The 22,935-nt window shown below is 44.0% G+C and overlaps 1 protein-coding gene across 1 annotated transcript in view; it reads right to left on the minus strand.

Moving 5' to 3' along the window:
• MARCHF3 (membrane associated ring-CH-type finger 3) overlaps positions 1-22,935 on the minus strand; it is a 311,126-nt gene that overhangs the window by 7,503 nt on the left and 280,688 nt on the right. Inside the window, exon 5 of the mRNA XM_069227263.1 lies at positions 2,484-2,693. Within this exon, the coding sequence (XP_069083364.1) occupies positions 2,484-2,693 (210 nt within the window). The remainder of the gene's footprint in view (positions 1-2,483; positions 2,694-22,935) is intronic.

The raw sequence follows: 22,935 nt of genomic DNA on the forward strand, positions 1-22,935 counted from the left end.
AACCAACAGATGTGTGAAAATCCCTTTTGGGGACACAAATGTGCCTTATATGTAGTGCATGGACACCTTGCATCACCGTTCATGCACTGCAAAGGGAAGCATTCTTTAGGCACACTGACCAATAGCTAATGGTAAGAGGGAAACATTCTCTGGCCTGAGCCAATTGTGAATGACACTTTAGTCAACCAGTGGTTGAGGCAGACTAACTGAAATGAACTAATGGCAGATCGGGGCTGAACCCTAAGCCACTCTCTGTGTTTGTTTTTATTGTTGAGCTCTGGCAACAGTTATAGTTGCCTGTAACCAAACAAAAAAGGGCCTGACTATCCCCAGCCAAGAGTCTTATACAATAACTTGCAACGAGAAATAATGCATGCCACAAATTAGTAAAACTAGGGAAGTAACAGAAATTCTGGAACCAGGATAATAGTGTCCTCGATGTAACTGACACATGACGTGATTTAATTAAAGAGTCAATCCAACATATATATATTGCAATTCAAAAACCAACTTCACCAAAAGTAGTATTTTTAAATTGTGAGTTCAGTGACTCCAACCTCCATATCTCTATCTACTCCCAATGGGAAATTACACTTAAAAGATATTTCAAGCCAATCCCCCTGTTACCCTATGGGCAAGATAGTTCTTACAATAGTGAAAACTGAAGTTAGCAGTATTTCATTGTCAGGACATGTAAACCACACCAGTACATCTCCTACCGTTTAAATACACTGCATCCTACCCCTGGTGCTGCCTTGGGCCTACCTTAGGGGTGACTTACATGTAGTAAAAGGGAAGATTTGCGCCTGACAAGTAGGTGTACTTGCCAAGTCAACATGACAGTTTAAAATCTCCCACACAGACACTGCAGTGGCAGGTCTGAGAAATCTTTACAGGGCTCTTCGTGTGGGTGGCACAATCAGTGCAGCAGGCTCACTCGTAGCATTTATTTACAGGCCCTGGGCACACACAGTGCTCTGTATCAGGGACTAACTAGTGAATCAAATATGCCAATCATGGATAAACCAATCACCAATATATTTTAGTTAGAGAGCATATGCACTTTAGAAATGATTAGCAGTAGTAAAGTGCCCAGAGTCCTAAAGCCAACAAGAACAGGTCAGAAAAAAATAGAAGGAAGAAGGCAAATTGTTTTGGGCTAACTGGAAAAAGGGCCAGGTTCAACACTAGCCAACACAAATTCTGATTTGGATAGTAAAAACCAGCATAGCACTTTAGATCCACCATACATTATAGAAATAACGCAAACCTGATGCAAAGCCTTAATAAATCTTGGTGATGTCCCTAGTATATATTGTACCTAGAAGGGATACATTTATACAGAATGATTTTATTAGAGAGACATTTAGTAAGCACTGACAACGTGAAGTTCAGATCTCAAGCAAAGGGGTGGGTGATTCTGTACCTGGACAGGCGATTTCAAACCCAGTAGAAGCTACTTTTCTACATCGACAGGGACAAGACATTATTCCATCACAGAATAAGTTTTGGCTATGAATAGCTCGAGTGAGCTGAACCATTTTCTGATATCACAAATTGGGCAAATGAAATGCGACCCTTTGACCTGATATAACGTTACAACTTTATTCACTTGCATTCTTCTCTTGAATGCTTTGTAAAAGCTTGAATTATGAGCATCACTGCTGCAAAACGTCTGGGGTTTCTCTGCCTCGGGAAGATGTAATTAAGTCCAGAGAATGGAGAGCTAGGTTAAGATCCTGTCCCTTCCTATCCACCTCGGTTAGCAGTTTTGAGGAAGAGACTCATGCTGTGCTAGGACCACATGTTCTATGTTCAAGAATTCGCCAAGGTGTTCGTTTCTAGCCCTTTTCACAACCAGCAAGATAGGCTTCCAACGAACAGCTGGAGCCCTAGCCATTCCCTTCCTGTAGGAGTGGTGAGGCCGGTTTTAAGTGCCTCTGCATATTCCTTCATGCAAACAGAGAGTTTTTGTATGAGGAATAGACAAAATACACTGATACAAAAACACAGCTCTGACTAGCCAGTTTAGCTTGTGCAAAACCTAAGGCCACCTTCAGAAGTCACCCACATGGAGCCTTGAAACATTCAATAATGAATTACCTATTACATTTTGGCACCCTAGTGCATTTATTACCAGCCCTCGGCTCGGTTGTGAGAGGGCTGCCCGCGAAAGTCACTTGAACTAGGCTAAGGTTTTAGTAAATATCAGAGGTCGCCAAGGTTTGTGTTCCCCCACTGAAGGTTGGGCAAAATTCCTCTCATGGCGCATTTGTCTTAAAACATGGCCTAGTTACAGATACTATGTATGCCTCAGAATCAACAGAAAATAACTTTAGCATGTTACTCCCAAATCCCACAGTGGGTTTGCTATGTGTAAAAGGCATGTGTTGCTTGCTTGATAGCTTACATGACCAAGACAGTGCACATCACTTAGGCTGACATTACTGTACGAACACAGCATTAGAACAGAAGATACTTACTAGCGTCCAAAAGAGGTAAATAGTGAAGAGTGCAACGGTTAGTGCGATGAGCCCGACAGCTTCCAGGCGGCTGCTAAAGTGCAGATGGTCCACGGCCCCCCGCAGACACAGCCACCCCGAAATGGTGGCCAAAGGCGTTATGAACAAGAAGCACACCATGTCACCGAAGAGAGTCCGCTTCTCATGCTGAGGGCCCGGGTTCTTCAGCCACTGGGCACGGGAGGGAAAAGAGAGCAGTCATGAGCCAACACACCAAGGCCGCTGCAGAGCGTGACAGAAATGTAAATTCCAACGCACAGTCACTGTATGGAATGCAGGGGACCTTTTTTCCTGTACATGAATGCTAACAATGTGCACTTTATTTTTTGTAGATGTAGTTTATGATATTATTGACGAGCAGAGTTGTCAAAACCAAGACGATAGGGTGTGGAACACAAATAAGCACTGATAAATCCAGTTGTTCTGGCTTTTAACTGGAATATAGAGACTTGAGTTTACAGATGCTAATGCAGAAGCAGGCAACACGTGGAGTGATGCACGTAGAAAAAAGGGTTTTGTTAAATGCTTTATTGTTTATCAGTAATAATCTGCATCTACAAAAACAGCAGATGGTCATTCATCTTTGCGTATGCCTGACCCCCCACCCCACCCTCGGATTCCTTTAGTTACGAGGATACTCGGGAAAATGAACAGAGAACCATGCTGAATAATCCTAATTTCTCCAAAATGGCCCAGTCGGTTCTGGTACACAGAGCTCCTTCTACTTTCGGAAGGCTAACACAAAGGTATATTCTGAAAAAATTGAGTAGTGTAGTGTTAAATGGGAAAAGCTGTTTGTACATTTGTTATAGTTGTAAGGCATGAATATAAAAGTAATTTGTTAATTTCAACTGGAAAGCCACGCTGAGGCTGATACTGAAAAGACATTCACACACCTGCACAGCCGCCACACAGGAAGCAGTTGCCAATGCTTAGTTCCCCTTAAAGGGACTCTAGACCTACTGCTGCTCAGGCTGTAATTGTCTTGTGAAAGTGGGAAACCATGCACTGCTACCTCTTATGTGGCTGTTCGTTGCACTAGCTAGAAGGACAGGCTGTCAGGGTGACCAGGCACTTTCGTGACAGCCTCCCTTTTCCCCATCCCTTGCAGCCTGTCAGAAGTGCAGCGGGCGTGCATGCAACTGAATCTGCCTCAGCCCTGTACCCCACCCAGGTGTTCCACATGACACTGTCCATGGCACAGATGGTATGTGCTGCACTTAGTAACTACCCTACGTAGTGACTGGTACCAAATACACCTGAAACATGTCTGACAACTCCCTTCCGTACTGGCCTGTCAAAGATGCAAATGAAATGTGGTGGACGCTTCCCTAGCCCTGCTGACCATTCAGAGGCGTGCCAATCATGGGATTACTTTACTCTAGCAGTGCTGCCCTGTCAGATGTGTGACTCGCTCAGCCCCATGTTTTTGACTTTTCAGAGGCACTGGCCTGTCGGAAATTCGCCCACTCCCTCTGAGGTAGTCTTGGAGCCATCACCGTTTGCCTCCTGAGTCCCCTTCCGATCCTTGAGGCTGGCCCCCTAAGCACATGGGCACATTATATATACATAGCCCTGTCTCTTTGTTTGTTTTATAGGGAATGACACAGGGGACATCAACCATACCCACCTTACAGTAGGAGTCTTACAACCATTTTCAGCTTTGGCTTTTGGTGTTTTCCAATACCTGGAGTATGGCGGACCATATCTGGTGAGATGATAGTGCTGTATGTAGCCAACTACTCTTGAGATGGTCTACGGAAGAAATGTCCAGCATAGGTCCATGAGGCCAGAATCCAGGTCACATTTTCAGGTTATCCACATAAGATAAATGTAAATAACATGAACCTAGATTAAACTTATTTATAAAGTCAGCAGCGGCCCCCAAAGCCTGACATTGACCCAGTCCTCTCCCTTGCACCTATGGTGGAGATCCCAGTCTAGGGTAAATATTTCTGCATGCATTTGCCAGAGCTTTGCATCATATTATTCGTTTTCTTGTTGGTCTTTTCTGAATGATGCAAAACCCAGTCTGCAGCCATATTGTGTGTTAGGGCCTAGTTATCAAAAAGATGTCTATGGGATGAATATCTTTCTTGAATGGCCAACAGTTGCACTTAGCTATAAAGCTTAATGGTTATATTATAAACTGCAGAATTTTGCTGATTAATTTATATTAGCAAAGCGATTAACGGTAATTAATCTCCAGGACTCAGGTCATATTTATGTATTTAAAAAATTTTGTGTCAGTAGTTTTCGGAGGTTTGGCACTAGTGTGACTTCTTGCACATTCCCGGAGAAGGCCGTCACTATTGCTCTGGTGCACCAAAACGTCAACATTCTACCCTTGAGCTGCTAGATACTTGGAGAGTCAAAGAAAAGTTGGGCACTTCTCTTTGGTGTTGTAAGAAAGTTACGTTCCCTATGTTCGAGTGGTACCTACTTCTTTAGCTGTGGGCTTTTTTGTTTAGCAATGAATGCCGTTTTGTATCAGAAGGTGTCATCTTATGCTAACTTTACAGTCAATGTTTTCATGTTTTTCATTTTATTGCCCGTGTGTACGTTGTTGGAGGTGGCTTTTGTGTGCTTTGCATGACAAAATAATTTCTGCACTTGGAATGTTTTGAGGAGTGCAGCGTTTTACAGACTTATATAGACTCCTAATTCTAGGTCTAGTGAAAGAACAACACACTAACATCCTGAAATATTTCCCATCTCCGCAAACAAACAAAACAGCTGCACCAAACATATGAAACAGGAGCTTCTCCTTACTTGGACTCATCTTACTAATATAGCAAATATCAATAAATCTGTATAAATCACTCTGTGAGGCAAAACTCTGTCTCACCAACCTAGAATGTTAGGTCAATCAACTTGCATGAATTTCAATGATCTTAGCACACAAAAGACCAATGCTTGCGAAGGTGCTATGTCATTGCTCATTGATTTTACACATACTATACACTGGCTACGTACACAGTGTTATAAGTTAAACCCTAGCAACCAACCAATAAATCTAGTCTTCACACAAATATAGCCATGCACACAATCCAGCAGGCTGGGGCTGCCATAGTTGGGTTGTTCTGTTTGTGCAAAGTGAAACAATCCCACGGGCTCTTCGGGATGACTTCCCTTTCAGTATAACCAAATGACTCACACAATGTACCACGTAAAAAAATAAAAACAGGGTCTCTAAATGATGAATGAATGGAAATTTGATGACCAGACTGACTAAGCAGGAAAAGTCAGATACCAGGGTGTGACTCGGTTCGAACAAATACCGAAGAAGGAAGACAACATTTTCACTATCGGATACCATAAAACAATCACAAGGATGAAGTAGATTAAATGAACTCAGCACTGCAGTAAAAGTGAAATTCCCGGAACTTCTGCAAGTTCACCAGTTTACAGGCCACACCTTTTGTGAACTAAACTAACAAAATACACTAGACCATATAAATAATCTGAGGAAGCCCCATACCCTTCTTCATTCCTTATAATCAGCTTTACATTCACGGAATTTATGGGTGAGAACAAAGGCATGCATGCAGCAAGTAGGACATAAACCCTCAAAGCTGTGGACAGAAACAGGTTCTGTAAAATGAGTCATTGAAATCTCCCTATCTCTTGTTTACATCACGTGGTTCACAACCATGTCTCCCCTTCGCGGTATAATTCCTGACCTTGATATATGGAGGTGTCATCCACCGAGCATCTTAAGATGTAGCCAACCACTGTCTCATCTGAAACCTACTGTGACAATGGAAAACTATTGAGAGGCAAGTAACCACTCAACTCCAAGAGTACTCTGTAATGAAACAATTCCTGATGAACTGTGCGGATTCCTTGGCTATCATTGGAAAAGGGCTGTTGTGATGCTGACAGAGTACTGCTAGGTAGGACGGAATGTACAACATAGTGAATGAAGTGTGTATGATCCTAGAGTGTATAGGGTGAGCCTCAACGCAAACGTTTGAAAACTCCTTCGCATTGAAACAGACTGAGGGCGTCTTAGAAAAAGATCTTTCCAAGGCAACAATCAGCATCCCAACTCCAAGTTACACCCCAACATCAATTAGAAGATCAGAGGAAGAGAGAAATCATGTGGTCCTTGGTACACTCCCAGAAATACAGGAATCCTAGCCAAACAGGCTTGTGTAGGAAGATGCTTCTTTGGAGAGGAGAAATAGCAACACCCTTTGACAAAGGAATTTAAATTATTTTATGCACACGTAAAACAAGCACTGGCAAAACCAATAGGGACTAGAAAAGAGTGATTGGTTTTCTCAATGTCTTTTAGCCATGCTGTACAGTTGCATGGCTGCTCGGCACCATAGCTGAACAAAAGAGAAGAAAGTACTATGATGTGACCAGCGCTGGCCACGTCATGGCGCTTTTTTTCCTAACGGGAGGGGAGAGAGTAAGCAACATTTAAAGGGTGAAGCAGGAGGGAGGAGGCAAGCAGCAACAACGTGGGAGGGGATTGGGATGGAGGAGGCAAGCAGCAGCAACAACAATGTGGAAGGCAGGTGGGAGGGCCAGGGTAAAACAGCAGCAGCAACAACAACAATGCAGGAAGGGCAGAGGGATGAGGGCAAGTAGCAACAATGTGAGAGGGGATTAGAGGGACAAAGGCAAGCAGCAACAGTAACACAGGATGGGTGGGATGGATGAGGGTAAGCAACAACAAAACGATTGGGGGAAAGCAACAATGTTGGGCTGGAGGGACATGGTGTGCAAGGAAAACAGATGAGGGATGGAGAAAGCTACAACAATGCTAGAAGAGGGTGGGTAGGACTTTGCAAGTAGCAACAACTTGAGAGGGGTATGGTGGGACAAAGCAAGCAGCAACAACGTGGGAGGGGTCAGATGCACCGGGGCAAACAACAATGTGTGAGAGGGGGGAAATTAGTGATACAGGGCAAGCTATAACTCAAGAGCGGGCAAACAACGGGACAGGAGGAGACCATTCCAAGCAATAATGCTCACGAGGAAAGGCCTGCAAAATATGCATTCTTATAGAGTGCTGCAACTAAAAGAAAAAAGTTAGTCCAAAAGCACGAGCAGTGGAATAACAGTAGGCAAGGTAGCAGTCATAGAGCTTTTTCTTCCTGGTGGGAGGGAATGTGGCAAGCAACAACACAGGAGGGTGTAAGCAACAATACGGGAGGGATGCGAGAGAGGAGGCAAGTAGCAACAACGCAGGAGGGGTGTTGGGAGAGAGGGTGCAAGCAGCAACAATAATGCAGAGTGGGTGGGAGGAAATGGGTCAAGCAGCAACAACATAGTTGGGTGGTGGGAGGGACGGGCAAGCAACAACAATGCAGGAAAGGGTGAGTGGGATGGGGCAAGGAACAAAAATGCGGGATGGACAGAGGCAAGCAACAACAATTTGGGAGGTGGGCTGGGAGGGATGGGGCCAGTAACAACAATGCGAGTGGGACAGAGGCAAACAATAGGGAGGTAGGGGCGGGGCAAGCCGCAGCAATGTGGGTGAGGGACAGAGCAAGCAACAACAATCCTGAAGGGCTGCGGGTGGGTGAAGGCAAGCAGCAACAACATGGAAGGGAGGAAGGTGAGGCAAAGCAAGCAGCAACAACATGGGAGGGGATGGGTGAGAGGGGTCGGGGAGACTAAGCAAACAACAGCATGGGATGGGGCACGCAATGGGATGTGGGTGAATGCAAGCAACAACATGAGTGTGGTGGGGGCAGCCTGCAAACACATGCACTGTTATGGAGTGCTCCAACTAAAAAAACAAGTAGCTCCAAAAATGCGAGTAGTGAAAGTGAGATATCTATAGTAGAGTACATCACCCTACAGTGAAGAAAAGTTACACAATGTTCTAAGCAGGCACAACTTTATGAAATATGAACTGACTGCATCATTTTAGGGACAGCACCGGATAAACAAAAAGAACCTAATAATCAAAAGGTGTCCGCTGACATAAATAGTATGCATTTAAACACATTACTCTAAACGGGTAATGAAAAAGAAGATGCATATAGCTGCCATGCATTCCTCAGAATATTGAAATATATGTGTCATTCAGTATCAAGCAGAATAACACATACGTTTTAAAGGGTAATAAAAATAAAAGACTCTTAGTCACTCAAATGTGGGTGATATACATCTTCTATGCTAACTTTACAGGAGCTACTTTCCTTGTTTATTCTTCAACTACAGACATGTTCGCGTCACAAAGGAAGGAATATGGAGTGTTTGAACTCCGAGTTCACAAACTAATGAGCATCATAGCACACAAACCTCCACTCCAGAGCAAGGTCCGCTATTAACATTTCATCCCCAGCACAAGTCACTTACCTTCAACAATGTACAAGAAATAAAGGCCATATTTACTAAACCATGTTTCGTTCGCAAACCCTGAAATTCATAACATGAAAGGGTTTGTGAAGGCACAATACTTTTTGGATTGGGAAAAACTGATTTTACGAGTTGGAAATTGCACAATGGGCTTAAGGACCTGTACAGAATATTAATTAAGAATGGGTGTTCTTTCCTAATTGCAATTCAGTATAATATTCATCAATAGTTTGCGACTGCCATCACGTCGATCGCCAACCATTGACCACTTACCAACATCTCAAAGGAGATGGTAACTGATCCTCTGAGAATCGTGTCAGTCAACCCCCGGGGGAGGAGGCAATTGTCCAGGGGACCACTGCTGCTCCCCTCAATGCATTTTTAAACCAGTGGCATACCCAAAATTAACGAGGTCCTCCCTGCAGAATGTGAAAAGGGGGCTCAAGTCTCCGATATCTCACGAATGTTAATTGGCCTTGGGCTGAATGGGGGCCCACTAAAGGATTGAGGCCCTTTGAAAGTTTGGGGCCCCACCTGCGCACCAGAGGCCTACGTTACGTTCCTGTAGGAAACGTATTTTTTTTTAAATTTAAAAGCATCACTGGTTCCTTCCATTACGGTTTCCCAATCAACCTCCGCTCCTTCTTACACCACCCACAACTTCATGGGCAATGCTCACCCTCCTGCAGCACAAACTCTCTCTACCTCCAAAATAGATTCTTTACACTGCCTACTTATAAATGTCTGTTCAAAAAACAAGTACCACATATTCAACTTATTGATAGACATACAGGTAGACTTACTTTTTATTACAGAATCATGGTTGGAAGAAGGTATGTCACCAGTATTGCATGAAGCTGTTCTACCAGGATAAAAACTGTTACACAAAATTGCATAGGTAAAATAGACGGCAGTTTAACCACCATATATAAATAGACAACAAATCTCACTAAAGCTGGAGATGTTTCTCTACCAGGTTGTGAGATCAACTTTTTCAGGAGTTGGGCTGACACCAACTTTATCCTTGTACATACCTCCACTCAATAATACAACATTTCCAGTCACACTGCTAGACACAATCTATAACCTTCTACCAACATACTCAAACCTATGCATCCTTTGTGACCTCAACATATGGTTTGACAAACCTAATATGCCACACTCCAGAACCATCCTAACTTGCCTAGACACACACAACCTACAGAAACATGTTCCTAATCACACACATTTTGCTGAACACACATTAGATATAATTTTTGCCAACCAAAACCTAGTCGAACTCCAAAGAATGACTGCAGTCATGTGTTCAGACAACTTCCTCAGTGCCTTCCAACATAAGACACCAAAACTCACCACAACTAAAACCATCCTACCCTCAACCAAATACGGACCATGGAACAAGGTGAATTTAGGGAAACCAGAAAATCTGCTTACCTCCAAAACAGATGTGGTCATCATCAATGCTGTACAAACACTCTATGGAGGGCTCCTGAGAGCTTTTGACTGCGTAATTCCTCTGAAAACATTTTAGCATGGATGACACGGAGCTACCTCAAGCTGAATGCCTCCAAAACCAATATATTCACTTGTGGCAGCTGAAAAACATACAACCCTCTCTTCACCTGGCCTGATGATCTAGAACCACACCAAAAATAAATATCTAAGGAGGTAGAAAAATCATGGAATCACCATGGATACCAAACTGTCAATGAGTCCTCAAGTGGATAAGGTAGCCAAATCAAGCTTTCTCACAATGAAGACACTGCAACACATCTTCCCGCACCTAGGATTCCCACTGATGTTTCAAGCTACCATCTCTCTTCTCCTGTTAAAACTGGGCTACGTTAATGGTTTGTATCATGGCTCAACTTTGTCAACTATGAGAAGACTACAAAGAATACAGAACACTGTTGACACGTAACTCCTATATGTAAAGCCACAAGCACACATTTTGCTTGTCTTAAGAGCGCTATACTGGTTACAAGAAGATCCTCCTTCAAGCTGCTTTGTGTCACACACAAAGCAATACATGGCAAAAGATCACTCTTCATCCGGAAGTAAATCAACAAATACATATAACACAGGAATCTATCCCCAAGAATGGCTCCCCGCCTCATAATTCCTACATACAAGAAAAAACATGGGTGGAACATCTTTCTCTGTTCAAGCAACCAACTTAATGGATACCTCATACAAAAACATTAGATCCACAGAAAACCATCTTCACTTCAGAAGATTAGTAAAGAGCTGGTCCTTCCCCACTTGATGACTATACTCACAACTCAATGATGTACCAGAACAGTATACTCAGACATGAGGTATTTTGGTGCCTTCTGTGATTCAATTTATCTTTCAGACTCTGGATTTAAAACTGATCTGTGATGTTTTTCACTGGTTTTCATTCACTATTTTGGAAACACGTTTGTTCTAACAGAGTGCATAGTTCTTTATTTAATATGAACTTTGTTACGTTTTACTATGTGTGCATACACGAAATAACAAAGCACAATGCACATGCCTGAATATTTACATGAAGCGGGCAATCTCATGCTCAAGCATACATATATCTGGCAGAGCATTCAAGAGTCAAAAGTCCAGTAATGTGCTACGAGATGTAGCCAGTAAGCTCTTTGATGGAGCAAAATAAAACAAAATAAGGTTTGAAACTGTAACAATGGTGGAAAAAAAGAAGGGGGTGTGGGGGAGGGGGAAACAAAGGGAAGAAGAGAGAAAGGAAAGGCAACGATGGGGGAGGGGGGAGTTGGGAGAGGGAGAAGGAAATTAGCGTGGGATGAATGGGTGATGTGCAAGCAAAAGCCCCAAAAAGGGGCCAGGGGAGTGCATAGTTCTTGATTAGATTGTGTGTCTCTTGTACAATATTCATAGCTAAAAATGCAGTGTCTTTAGTCTCACGTTTGTATCCCTCGTGTAAAATAAAAGGTGGGAATGAACCATGTCATGATGTGTCTAAACTGATGTAAATTATTGAGTAATTTGTATTTCTGCCTAATAGTTTGCTTCAAAGATGCACTGTAGGATAGCAACAGGAATAACACAATAAAAATTACATGAAAGTAGCAAGAAACCCTGCTTTGTGTAACTGTGTGCTTGATAAATACACAGTCAACATAGGAGATTCTGAAGTAGGTTAGGGCACACTGCTCTGATTTCTGGACCCTTGGAATACAGTGGATCTTTTCTTCAAAACAAGTCGTTTCCCATCTCCTTTCTGATTAGGTTAATGATTCACGGACCTAAGGTAGTAACAATATTTCTACTCACTGATTCCTGACGGCTGGGAGTGATCTCGATTTGGCTCACTGTCACATAACTGTTGGCCAATGGCTGTAGGGTACACAGTTACGGTTTCCGAAAACTGCTATGCAGCTCATCCTCAATGTACAGCCCAAAGGTCTCGGATGTGAACCATCTGCATGATAATATGCACTTGGGTGGCCACAATTGTAGGCACAATCACATGTCAGTTTTTGTGTGAATTTGGAATTAACCACTTGTCAAGAACTAAAGCGTAACAGACGGTGATTGCCACCACTTCTGTTGCGCAAAGTGGAAGGTGGGAATACTGCCTAGTTTTGCGCTCAAGTTCTGATAAGATGACGGGCTGGCCAGAATATGTAGCATGTTTCATTTGGAAATCCAGTATGAAAATGTTATCACTGGTGATTTCGTTTCATCAGGATTATAGTTAAAGCTATTCTCTTCAGAGAACTACAAAAGGGAAGGAACAAGTTACTTCATTGTAGTGTGGATAACTGCAAATAGAACGTATGCTCCATTCCGGACTATTAAATGTGAAACGACGTTTCACACAGTGCTAAAAAAAATGTTTTTTTAAATCCAAACATAAAGACAAAATACTGGCAAATGTGATGGAAAAAGCAAGGCCTTAAAGAGAGTCTGTTTTATACTGCGGTCTCCCTCTTTGCGAACAGGCATGTATCTGCTTTGCCCTGTAAGAACTGGCCCCATAGCGCTCTAGCCTTCAGTGCCACCGAGGAACCGGTCCATGGGTGTCATGAATCCACCACTTTAGTATCCTAGTAGGTGTGAGTGCCACTGGGCAGTGGTATAACATAAAACAAATACTGTTGTTTATAGTCCTTTTGACTGATTAGAGACCTTGGGCGCCAAACATGCTGATACACACCACTGGCAAGACGCTACTAGGATGGAGATGCTGGGTTGGGGACAAAGGAGCAAGAAAGGAAAGAAGGAAGGCAGGTGGAGAGTAGGATGTGTTAACAGAGAGAGGGATGGGTGGAGCAGAGAAGCATGAAATAAGGATGGATGGAGAGGGAAGAGTGAATGTATGGATGAAGGTATGCATGGCCGGCTCGCTGAATATGCGGTTCGATGAGGGATGGGTGGAGAGATGAAGGGAAAGACGGATGACAGATGGGTGGCTTGATGATGACAGAAGGATGGAGCAATAGACAGTAGAAGGGTGGATGGAAGGATACATAAATGGTGCATGGAAGAAACGATGGAGAGCTGGGCAGATGAAGCTAAAGAAGGACGGAGAGAAGTACGGATGAGAAAAAGATGGAGCAATAGATGGTAGATGGAGGGGGATGGAAGGAAAGAAAGATATATAAATGATGCATAGAAAGAAAGATGGAGAGCTGGACAGATGAAGGTAAAGGAGGGAGAGAAGTATGGATGGAAGAAGGAACGAAGAGAAGGATGGATTGATGAAAGGAAGTAGGGAAAGAAGGATGGATGAAAACAATCAAGGTAGAAAAAGAAAGGTAGATGGAGGAACGGATAGATGAGGGATGGATGGGTGTGGAAAAAAGAAAGCACATGTGTAAAGAAGAAAGATTGAGTGGATAAAAGGCAGAAACAATGATGGAGAGATGATTGATAGAAAGACAAATGGAGAGAACGATGGCATGACGGATGGATTGAAAATGTGAAGACGACATAAGGAAAGGAAAAAGGAAAGGAAATAGGATAGAAAGCTGAGAGAAAGATGAAATATAGTTTGTGGGATCATCCCCTCTCCCACCAAAATCGCTCAGCTGGCTAGGCCTGGTCTGTGCAGGAGATCCTCCACAACTGGTTGTCAACCCTACAGACATTCCAGCCAAGTTATTTGACAACTGTTTAGTAAACTGCACAATGTTGCCGTTTTGAGTACGGTCTCAGTTAGCAGCCCTTGATGAATTTGATTATTTCATCAGTGCCCATTCAAACATTTCTGGAACCAGTCTACGATGTTGGCCAAATTCCGTGGAAACTGAGCGGTAAAAGGAACCATGTGGTTATAGTGCTTTCAGAATTTTTTTGAGGCAGCAACTCTCCCCCAATGAGTGCCGGGCTCACTCACTGTGGGGCCTTTTTTATTTTTCTGGTTGCCCCCCATCAACGCACATGCATCTTTGTCTAATGCAAAACCTACGTCATCAGATAAAGAATTCTCTTTGCGAGGAGAAAGCATCGCTATATGCATTCTCTGAAAACCCCCTGCAAAATGATCCTACCTTGGTGACAAAATCAGGAACGAGCGGGATTCACAGTCACATTAGCTGGTTAGGATGTGCCGCAGCAGCCACACAAAAGACACACTATCACAAGGAATGTATCTGATTATTTGCCATCAGAAGTCATGCAACCTGCAGCCTCGTTTTTAGGCTGAAATGGAAAACCAGAGGGCCCTTCTAATGCTAAGCACACAGGGCTCCTTTAGTGTACAATACACTGCTGGCTCATACTTTACATAATATCCTAACTCCTCGATCTGGGGGTGAACGTAACTGTGGGCAATATAGTGCTTGTCCACGTGTGTTATGATCCACCAGCAAGTGAGTACTGTAACTGTAGCATGGGGGCCCAGGGCCCGAACCACTAAAGTTTGCTATGTAAAAATGTAGAAGATGCTTGGACCAGATGCATATCAGTCTACGTCTCTTGCCTCCACATATTCAAAGATCCCCCAAAACATATTTGAGATCCTTTTGTGCAAATGGAAATCACATCCACGTCTCCAGTGCATGTTAGAGATGGCGCAGACAACTCCAGGTGAGATCCGATGCAGGTCTCCGTGCACACAGTATAGGCTTGCTCGTGTACCTCGGACACGCTGATTCCGCCGCGAATCTGGCCACAGCACTTTAGACTATTTCAGAACCAGACGTTTTCACAGGACCCTTATTGCAAACGGGTTTTCTAATCCCGTGATGTCCTCCTCCAACCCCTAGTCACGCTATGCCTTATGACAAGTTAGAACTGGTAGTGTGCCTGTAAAGAGTATTGCATTCAAGAACCACCGAAGTACAATAGCTACAAAAAATTGGCCCGACGACACAGGACGTATCTAACCACTAGATGCCGCTACAGCCTCGCAACCATCGACTGAAGAGAAATGAAGTCAACCCCACGAACCCGGGCTCCCAGACCGGTCCATCTGACAAACTGTTACTTATGTTAAGTGTCATTCAAGCTTATGCCAAAGACATCTGTTTGCATAGAAAGTGCTTTGCTTCAAACTGGCCAAACCTCTGCATATTTGAAGGACTTCGCTTCTTTAATGTGGTTAGTGTCGGGCGCGTTAGGGACATCTAAAGAAAAATTCTCTCAGTAGCTGATGGATTTGTACATTTAAAAGGAGTCTGGTGTTGCTTCCTTCTTGCCACTGTCAATTATAACCGGAAGGGATCCCGGTTATCATTCAATCGGCTTGTTCTGACTCCTCTGACAAGAGCCTTACTCTCATATTACTTGTGTTAAGATACAAAAGTGAATGGTTAAAGTGCTTATGTTCTCCTCAGCTATTAGACACGCCTATTCCTGGCTGAATCTCGCTAAGGCACTCATTTCACCCGAGCTACATTTCCTTGTGGGAAAGAGGAGGGCAGAGCGCTGTTCCAAAGTTCAAGCCCTTTCTGAAGCAACTGCTATTTATATTGACGCACCTCTTGTTGAAGATGAAAACGTCAAACTTTGTTTTCAGAATGTCTTTTTATTGAGAGATTTGTTTTCAGGCATATCATCGCACAAGGACTCCCCCTCTCATGCTATAGCAAATGAAGTTTACATTATCAACCCTCAAATCAGTTTTCAGCCAATCAAACTCCTCAACCTCAATTATGAAGAGTACATTAGGATGCAAGAAAGGTGTAAAATATCGAAACGAGTCCTACAATGGCCAAATGAAACAGGCCTACAATTACAGTAATGTTGTCACCACATTATGCCTGCCTGTAGAGGTCACGGGTCTGCTTTGTCTTGTGGGAATCGGCCCCAGATCTCTCAAACCTTCAGGGATGCAACTGCACCCATCAAATGCCACTCTTTAGGCACAATGCCTGTATAAATCTGAACGTGGCTGTCCATGCTAATAGTCCTCTTTTTCCTGTGCAGGTTTTGCATTTGACGGTGAATTAAGAGGACTCACAGAACGACAAGACTTGGCTAGGACCATCCTCCCGGTGATGTCTATTTCATGCAAATGCTAAGCCAAAACAGTTGAAATTGTTAGGACTCATATGACAAATGCATAATGTGTCTCAAGATCCATATCCCCTCCTTGTAGCTTTATTAAGTATCCATATGTTTGAAGCAGGATAGATTTACTAATCTTATTGGAAGATTATCTGTCTGTGCGCATCCTTAGGCTCACAATGCTTTCCCGGTTATAGGGAGCGTGAGCTCTAGGTCTGAAAAGGGCACCTTCATTTTTTAGCTCTTCTTGAGTATTTTGTGACCAAGGAACTGCCTGTGTCTTATTATATGATTTGTTTTATGGACTGTTACAGCTTAAAAACTTGATGGTCCTTTAGTTGTATGACAGAACCACGCATACCGGAACAACGTATGCCTTGACAACGCGGTCGGAACAACAACTGTGTCTTTTCCACGGATGCCTTTACAACAAATTTCGCTGTAAAAGCACACTTATTAAAGGCATATGTGGAAATGGCATGCGTGGTTCTGTCATACAACTCCCACCACCCGCCTGAGGCCCAAAACTACCCCCACCCCTAATAAGCAAACTACCCCTATACCCCCACCCGCCCTGAGGCCTAAAACCTTCCCCCAGCTCTAATAACTAAACTACCCCGACCCCTCACCCACCTTAAGCACTAAAAAAAAAAAACTACCTGACTCTCCCCACCTCGCCTATAAAACCTTAACTTCCCCGACACCACCACCTGCCCATAGCCCTACAACCTTCCCCCACCCCTAATAATTAAACTACCTCGACCCCCACCAACCTTAAGCCCTAAAAAATAAACTACCCCAGCACCCCACCCCTACCCCTAAAAACTAAACTACCCCACACCCCCAACCGCAGCCCTAAAACCTTTCACCACCCCTAATAAGTAAACTACCCCATCCCCATTCCCCCTAAAAACTAAACTATCCTGACACTCCAACCACCCGGAGCCCTAAAACTTCCCTCCACCCCTAACAAGTAAACTACCCTGACCCCCACCCACCCTAAGCCCTAAAAAATAAGCTACCCAGACTCCTCCACTCCTGGTCATAACAAATAAACTAACCTGACCCTCCTAAGCCCTAAATCCACCCCCACCGCTACAAACTAACCCCCAAACCCTGCCACAACCCCACTTACCCCACCACATCCTCTCCCAATTCTTCCTCCTCTCAACCCGCCCTTCCTTAAACCTTCCCTGCCCCCACCCAAAGCCCTAAAATAAGTATTTTAACCTCCCCTTCACCCTAAAAAATAAACTATCCAGTCCCCCCACCCACCCTATGCCCTGAAAACTAAACTTCCCTAACCCCCCCATCCACCCCTAAAAAAATATATTCCGACCCTCCCACCCAATTTAAGCCCTTAATCCACCCCTCCCCTAAAAACTACCCCCCAACTCTGCCTCAGCCCCACTTGCCTCATTGCATCCTCTCCTGAGCTCTCTGCATTTTTGTGTGCCATAACCACACATATGTATACTTTGGCACATGCGTGGTTAAGGCAGAGAAAAAGGCACGCATTGTTCTGGCAAGCGTTGCTATGCTTGCATAGGAAATCTATGTTGTTGGCAACACGTTGCTTAGGACGTTGCACAGTGCTTTCGCTTCTAGTTTAGATAATGGGCATATCCAAGCAAGCCCATAACTAAAGGAAAATCCATTAAATCGAATGTACTTACGGCATAATTGGAATTTCAGAACACTTTTTATTTACATTTGAACGGAAATTAGTTGACTTTTATAGGATTGCAACTCAGCATGTGGCTGCAGTGTTCTTAATTCAGATGCTTTAAGCAACTGACTACCAGTGTATGTTTTTAGAAAATTGTGTATATAACAACATGCAGAGTGGAGTGTGAAATGATGTGTTTGCAAAATTGTGCTCTTTAGCCTTCCCCTCATAAAGAGGACAAAAGGGGGAATGATATTTAATTATTTTGAAACCAAAGAAAATAAGAGCATTAGCATACACAGTGACCTTGAATAGTCCGACAGCTTTCACTGCATCATTACCACTTCAATGCTGAATCCACCAAGCCATTAGAATGCTATGGTGATTCTCATAGCTGTTTTTGCAGGACAAAGTACCACTGGATTTCGGCTGAATTATGCTAAATAGCTGATAAGTGCACGCATCAAACGTTTTCACTGAGTCTTATTACAAGAACAAACTATTCTCAGCAGCAGAGACTTTTCATCTGCTCGGTTTGTTTTAATAAAATCAGTTCAGTAGAATTTTGCGGATCGAGTTAATTTTAAATGTGTTCACACAGCAGATTGGCAGGAGGGCACACCGAGATGGGGGGCTTTAGCTCTGTTACGTGCTGAAAGCTTCTTCTGCATCTAAAGTAAAGCTCTCTGGAAAGAAATGGTCTCTCGGTGGTATGGGGCTACCTCACCTTGGAACTGCTGTACCAGCACCAGGATACTCCTTTGGAGTATATGCTGAAGATATATAAAGTACGGCACAGCAGGGGCTGTATTATGAATACGGTGCACTTACCCTGTTTGCACCATGGCCCACCTTTCAAAAGGTGTGCCAGGCACAAACAGGGACAGTGCGCTGTATTACAAAGAATGAGCTGCCCCCTGGGCATGAAACACGGAAAAAGGTGATGGAAGGAATACTTGCAATTTATCTAACCATTTGCAATCACTCGGCGTAGCATTCCAACCCATTTTTCTTTTACTCACCATGCCACCTCAGTTTGGACCGGGGCATAGGGAAATCAGTTTTCACTCTCCTCCTCGTGGGAACAGTCCAACTCAAGCTTCCAGGCCTGGACCTCCTTGAACCAGAACACAAGCAACCAAGGACCAGTTTGCACTAGTTATGGATTCATTAGCCAAGTACAACTTGGTTCCAGTGACAAAGGGAGCATGGGACCCACATCCAGGGATATCCATGCCACTTAGGGCAGTACATGAAACACACAAAAGGTGATGGGAGGAATGCTTGCAATTTGTCGAACCAATGACAATTGCCCAGGGTAGCATCCCAAGCCAACATCTTTTGCTCATTACGGAACCTCATTTTAGACAGTGAGACAGTCAGTATGAGAACTACATCTTGGCATATCCATGCCACATAGGGTGGTACATGAAACACAAAAAAGGTGATGCCATGGGTTTAGCGTATTCACATGAAATATGGAGCAGCTGTCTAAAAGCTGCTACATGTTTCACAGTGCAGGAGGCAACCTGCCTGCACTTTTAAGAGGGGAAAGAGATCCCCTTGCAGGCGGCTGCAGTGAGTGACTGCAGGGGGATGCCTGGAGGGAGTTTATGGGAACACTCCTTCCCCTCCAGAGGGCTGCTTCTAGGAAATGCACTAAAGGTGTACCACCTTTTTGTGGCATACTGTGAATGCTTCACCTAGAGGCATGTTTGCCTCTGTGCCTGGGTCCATAATAGGCTGCGAGCGCAGAGCAGAGGAAAAGTTACTCCCTCAACTGCATTTGGCAATGCCCCCATGCAAATGAGGGGACACAGAATTACAGAAGGGAACACACAGGCGCCTGCAGCCCCCTCTGTATTATCATTGTGCACCAAGAGCTCACAAAGTGATCGCAAGTGTCTGTTACGCTCCCAGGCACAATGTATGATACGGCCCCTGACTGGCTGTGATAGGATTTCTTTTTGTTGCAGGTGCCATTTGATATGCAAGCGATCTGCGACAACTTGGAGATGCAGTGTGACAGTAAAATAAATAGGGGAAATTAACAGAGGGACAAGGTGTCTGTTCTAGGTTTGAGGGTTGCAGAGGGGCACAACCAGCCCTCAAAAATACAAAAAAACTGGCTTTCATCAACTTGTTGCTATCCACTGCCATTGTTTTGTGATGCACTTATGCTGCAAAAACATTGGTGATTCCAGCATCTCATTAATGAAATTGGGTATGTGCATGCCACGACCACCAGGAGGCAGTGGGCATCAAAAAGGAAATCCTGACAGCATAAATAAATAAAAAAATGCCTCACGAGATCTGTGTATTCAGGGAAGGGCCTAAAAATCCTCCAACCCTCAGCCCCTGTATTCAAGAAACGAGGACAGCTGTTATCTCGGACCTGCATATTCCATTAAGAATCAACCGATGTTTTAAAGGTAAACAAAGTATTAAACTGCCGGTGTTGAAAAGGACACTCAAGGTGCCCCCATGCTCTGTGGTCAGAGCTTGCTGCGCAAGGCAAAAAATTGTATTATAACTGAAAAGTTGGTTTCATTGCAGGTTGCAGAGCAAATATTTCAGCCAGCTGGCTCGGGAGCGTACCGCACCTTGCTCCAAGATCACCATGTGCAGGGCCAAAAGGCATGCCCAGCGGGTTCTGGGCAGCACAGGAGTGAGCAAGGAGCGTGACTGCAGGCCACCCTTCCAGGTCAGCACTTGCCATGCCCGACTGAATGCCATCCACAGGGGTCCCTTGCTCTGGAAGGAGCCGAAGTAGATCGCTAAAACGCAAATCACTGTAGTAACCTAGAGAGTTTTGAGAGGCAAAGGTTTTTTTTTTTTTTAAATAAAAAAAGAAATTCCGTAAATAAATTTCAGTTGAAGGGGCACAATACAAAATTTAACATGCACGTCTGAACTATTTTAACGAGCTCAGCGCTTCATTTGTGCCAGTGGTTACCGGTTGTCTCCGATGCGCAATTTCAGAAGACACTGGACGTTTTCCTTCCACAGGCGACGATGAAATATTGCACTTTTTCATCTGCATAATAAACTGTGTATTTCATCTGGAATTAAAATGTCTTGATCAGCCACAAACCGCATTTTTTCATTCGTAATCAAGCTACCGATTTTAAAGAGATCTCTATGAAGTATGTTCGTTTACCGACATTTCAACGTTAAATGCGAGAGCTTTATGAATGAAGATATATTTTTTTAATTTCCCAAACATTAAGTCCAAATATAAAGTGGATTTTACATTTCAAAATAAAAGTCTGGCCCAGACAAATGGAGTGATAAGCCTAGCCCAAAAATTGCCGTTTTTGTGTAGGGGTTGATTTGTCTCTTCGCCACACTGCTGGTCAACCAGAACTCCTGAGACAGACGCCGCAGATTGGGATCTCCAGGCTGTTAGCTCCACCAGAGACTTCATTCCTTAGCTGCCTCCGTGCAAGAACAAAAAGACTGTCTTTTATAACAAATGGACTTCAATTATCTGCAGTAGAGATTGCGCTTCTTTTTTTAATGAAATATCCAAATACGGATAGCGAACTGACCCACATCTGTGTGCTCTTCTGTCAGCAGAAATAGTCTAGCAACACCCTTTTCAGTTTCTCGGAAACAGCCCTACAGTTCCTCCAGATCGTAGCTTCGGCGGTGGTTATGGTGGTGGTGGGGTGTGGGTGGTACGAGGTGAGGGTGTTACACCCCCTAATTAATTAATTTTGTGATAAATAGTTGGGTACAGGTGCTTTCAGTGGGTATTGTAAAATGCCAGTTGGATTCCAGAAGGAACTTTTACATACACACAGAGAAGAAACGTGCGCACACTTTCTCACTCTCTGCATTGAAAGTCCTCAAAAATATTTATTTTACTAAATACTGGGTTTTCTCTCTTAGTACTTTTACCAGTCTGCATTCCTCTCTCTTTCGACTGACCATTAAGCCCCTCTCATGCGCTCTTCTAGTTGCAGAATGTATGACAATATACGCCAGTCTGATTGTCAGAAAATGTGAAACTTCTCCCCAGCCCCCCCAGTCTTACAACGCTATGTTCTTGCTTTCAGCCAACATTTAATTCTCAGGCTGCTTTATACTCCTTCGGTATACATTAACGGGCATCACCGATCCAATCAGAATGTTCATATTATACATGATAATAAAGAATAGTGCTTTGGGCAGCTGGTTTTCCTGGATTGATAAATAAATTAATTTTACTTGCACGTGTAGAGCACTCACCCGCCAGAGATGCAGCAGTGGCCTAACGTAATTGGAAGGCCCCCCTGCACAGAACATTGAGGCCCCCCCTCTGGACTCACTCATGCCCTTTGCTGTGCTAAGGGGGCCTCCTGGAGCTCGGGGGCCACCGCACCGCGGGGGGCTTTGTTTCGCCCCTGAGATGCAGCCCTTAGTAACTATGGACTGCATGTGAGTGCACAGCTACACTTGTTCTTCCTTGTCTGGAGTATGCATAGTTTTCCACTTTATGATGCTAGGAGAACAATGCAGGTAGGTGGTTATAACATGCTTAGTGCATGCATCTGCCGGCATGAAGCACGTTTTCTTCATTCTGCAGCATGGGCCCATATGTATCTTCAGCGGCGGCCTCTCCGATAAGGCGGAGGAGCGCTGACCCACTGCTTCGTGCAGTAAAGAGAAAGGAAAATTAAAATGATATGATAAAATGATAACATCGCAATGTTATCATTTTACTTTTCCTCGGGAGCCGTGTTGGCCCGGCCAAACGGTAATGTGCTCTTAGCATTTCTCCACCCAGCTGTACTGTGGAGAAAGGGCCCAGGCTCCCACTCCTTGTGTGAGTGCTGAACCAAGCCGCTCAGACCAATCACAACACTGCTGTCATGCTGGTGACAGCAGCATCATGATTGGCTTAGGGGAGTCTGGGAGCCTGTGTGCTACGGGGAGCCAGGGAAGAGTAGAGGATGAAGTAAAGAAGGAACC

This window comes from Pleurodeles waltl, chromosome 1_1 (genome assembly GCF_031143425.1).
Source record: "Pleurodeles waltl isolate 20211129_DDA chromosome 1_1, aPleWal1.hap1.20221129, whole genome shotgun sequence".
Taxonomy (NCBI): Eukaryota; Metazoa; Chordata; class Amphibia; order Caudata; family Salamandridae; genus Pleurodeles; species Pleurodeles waltl.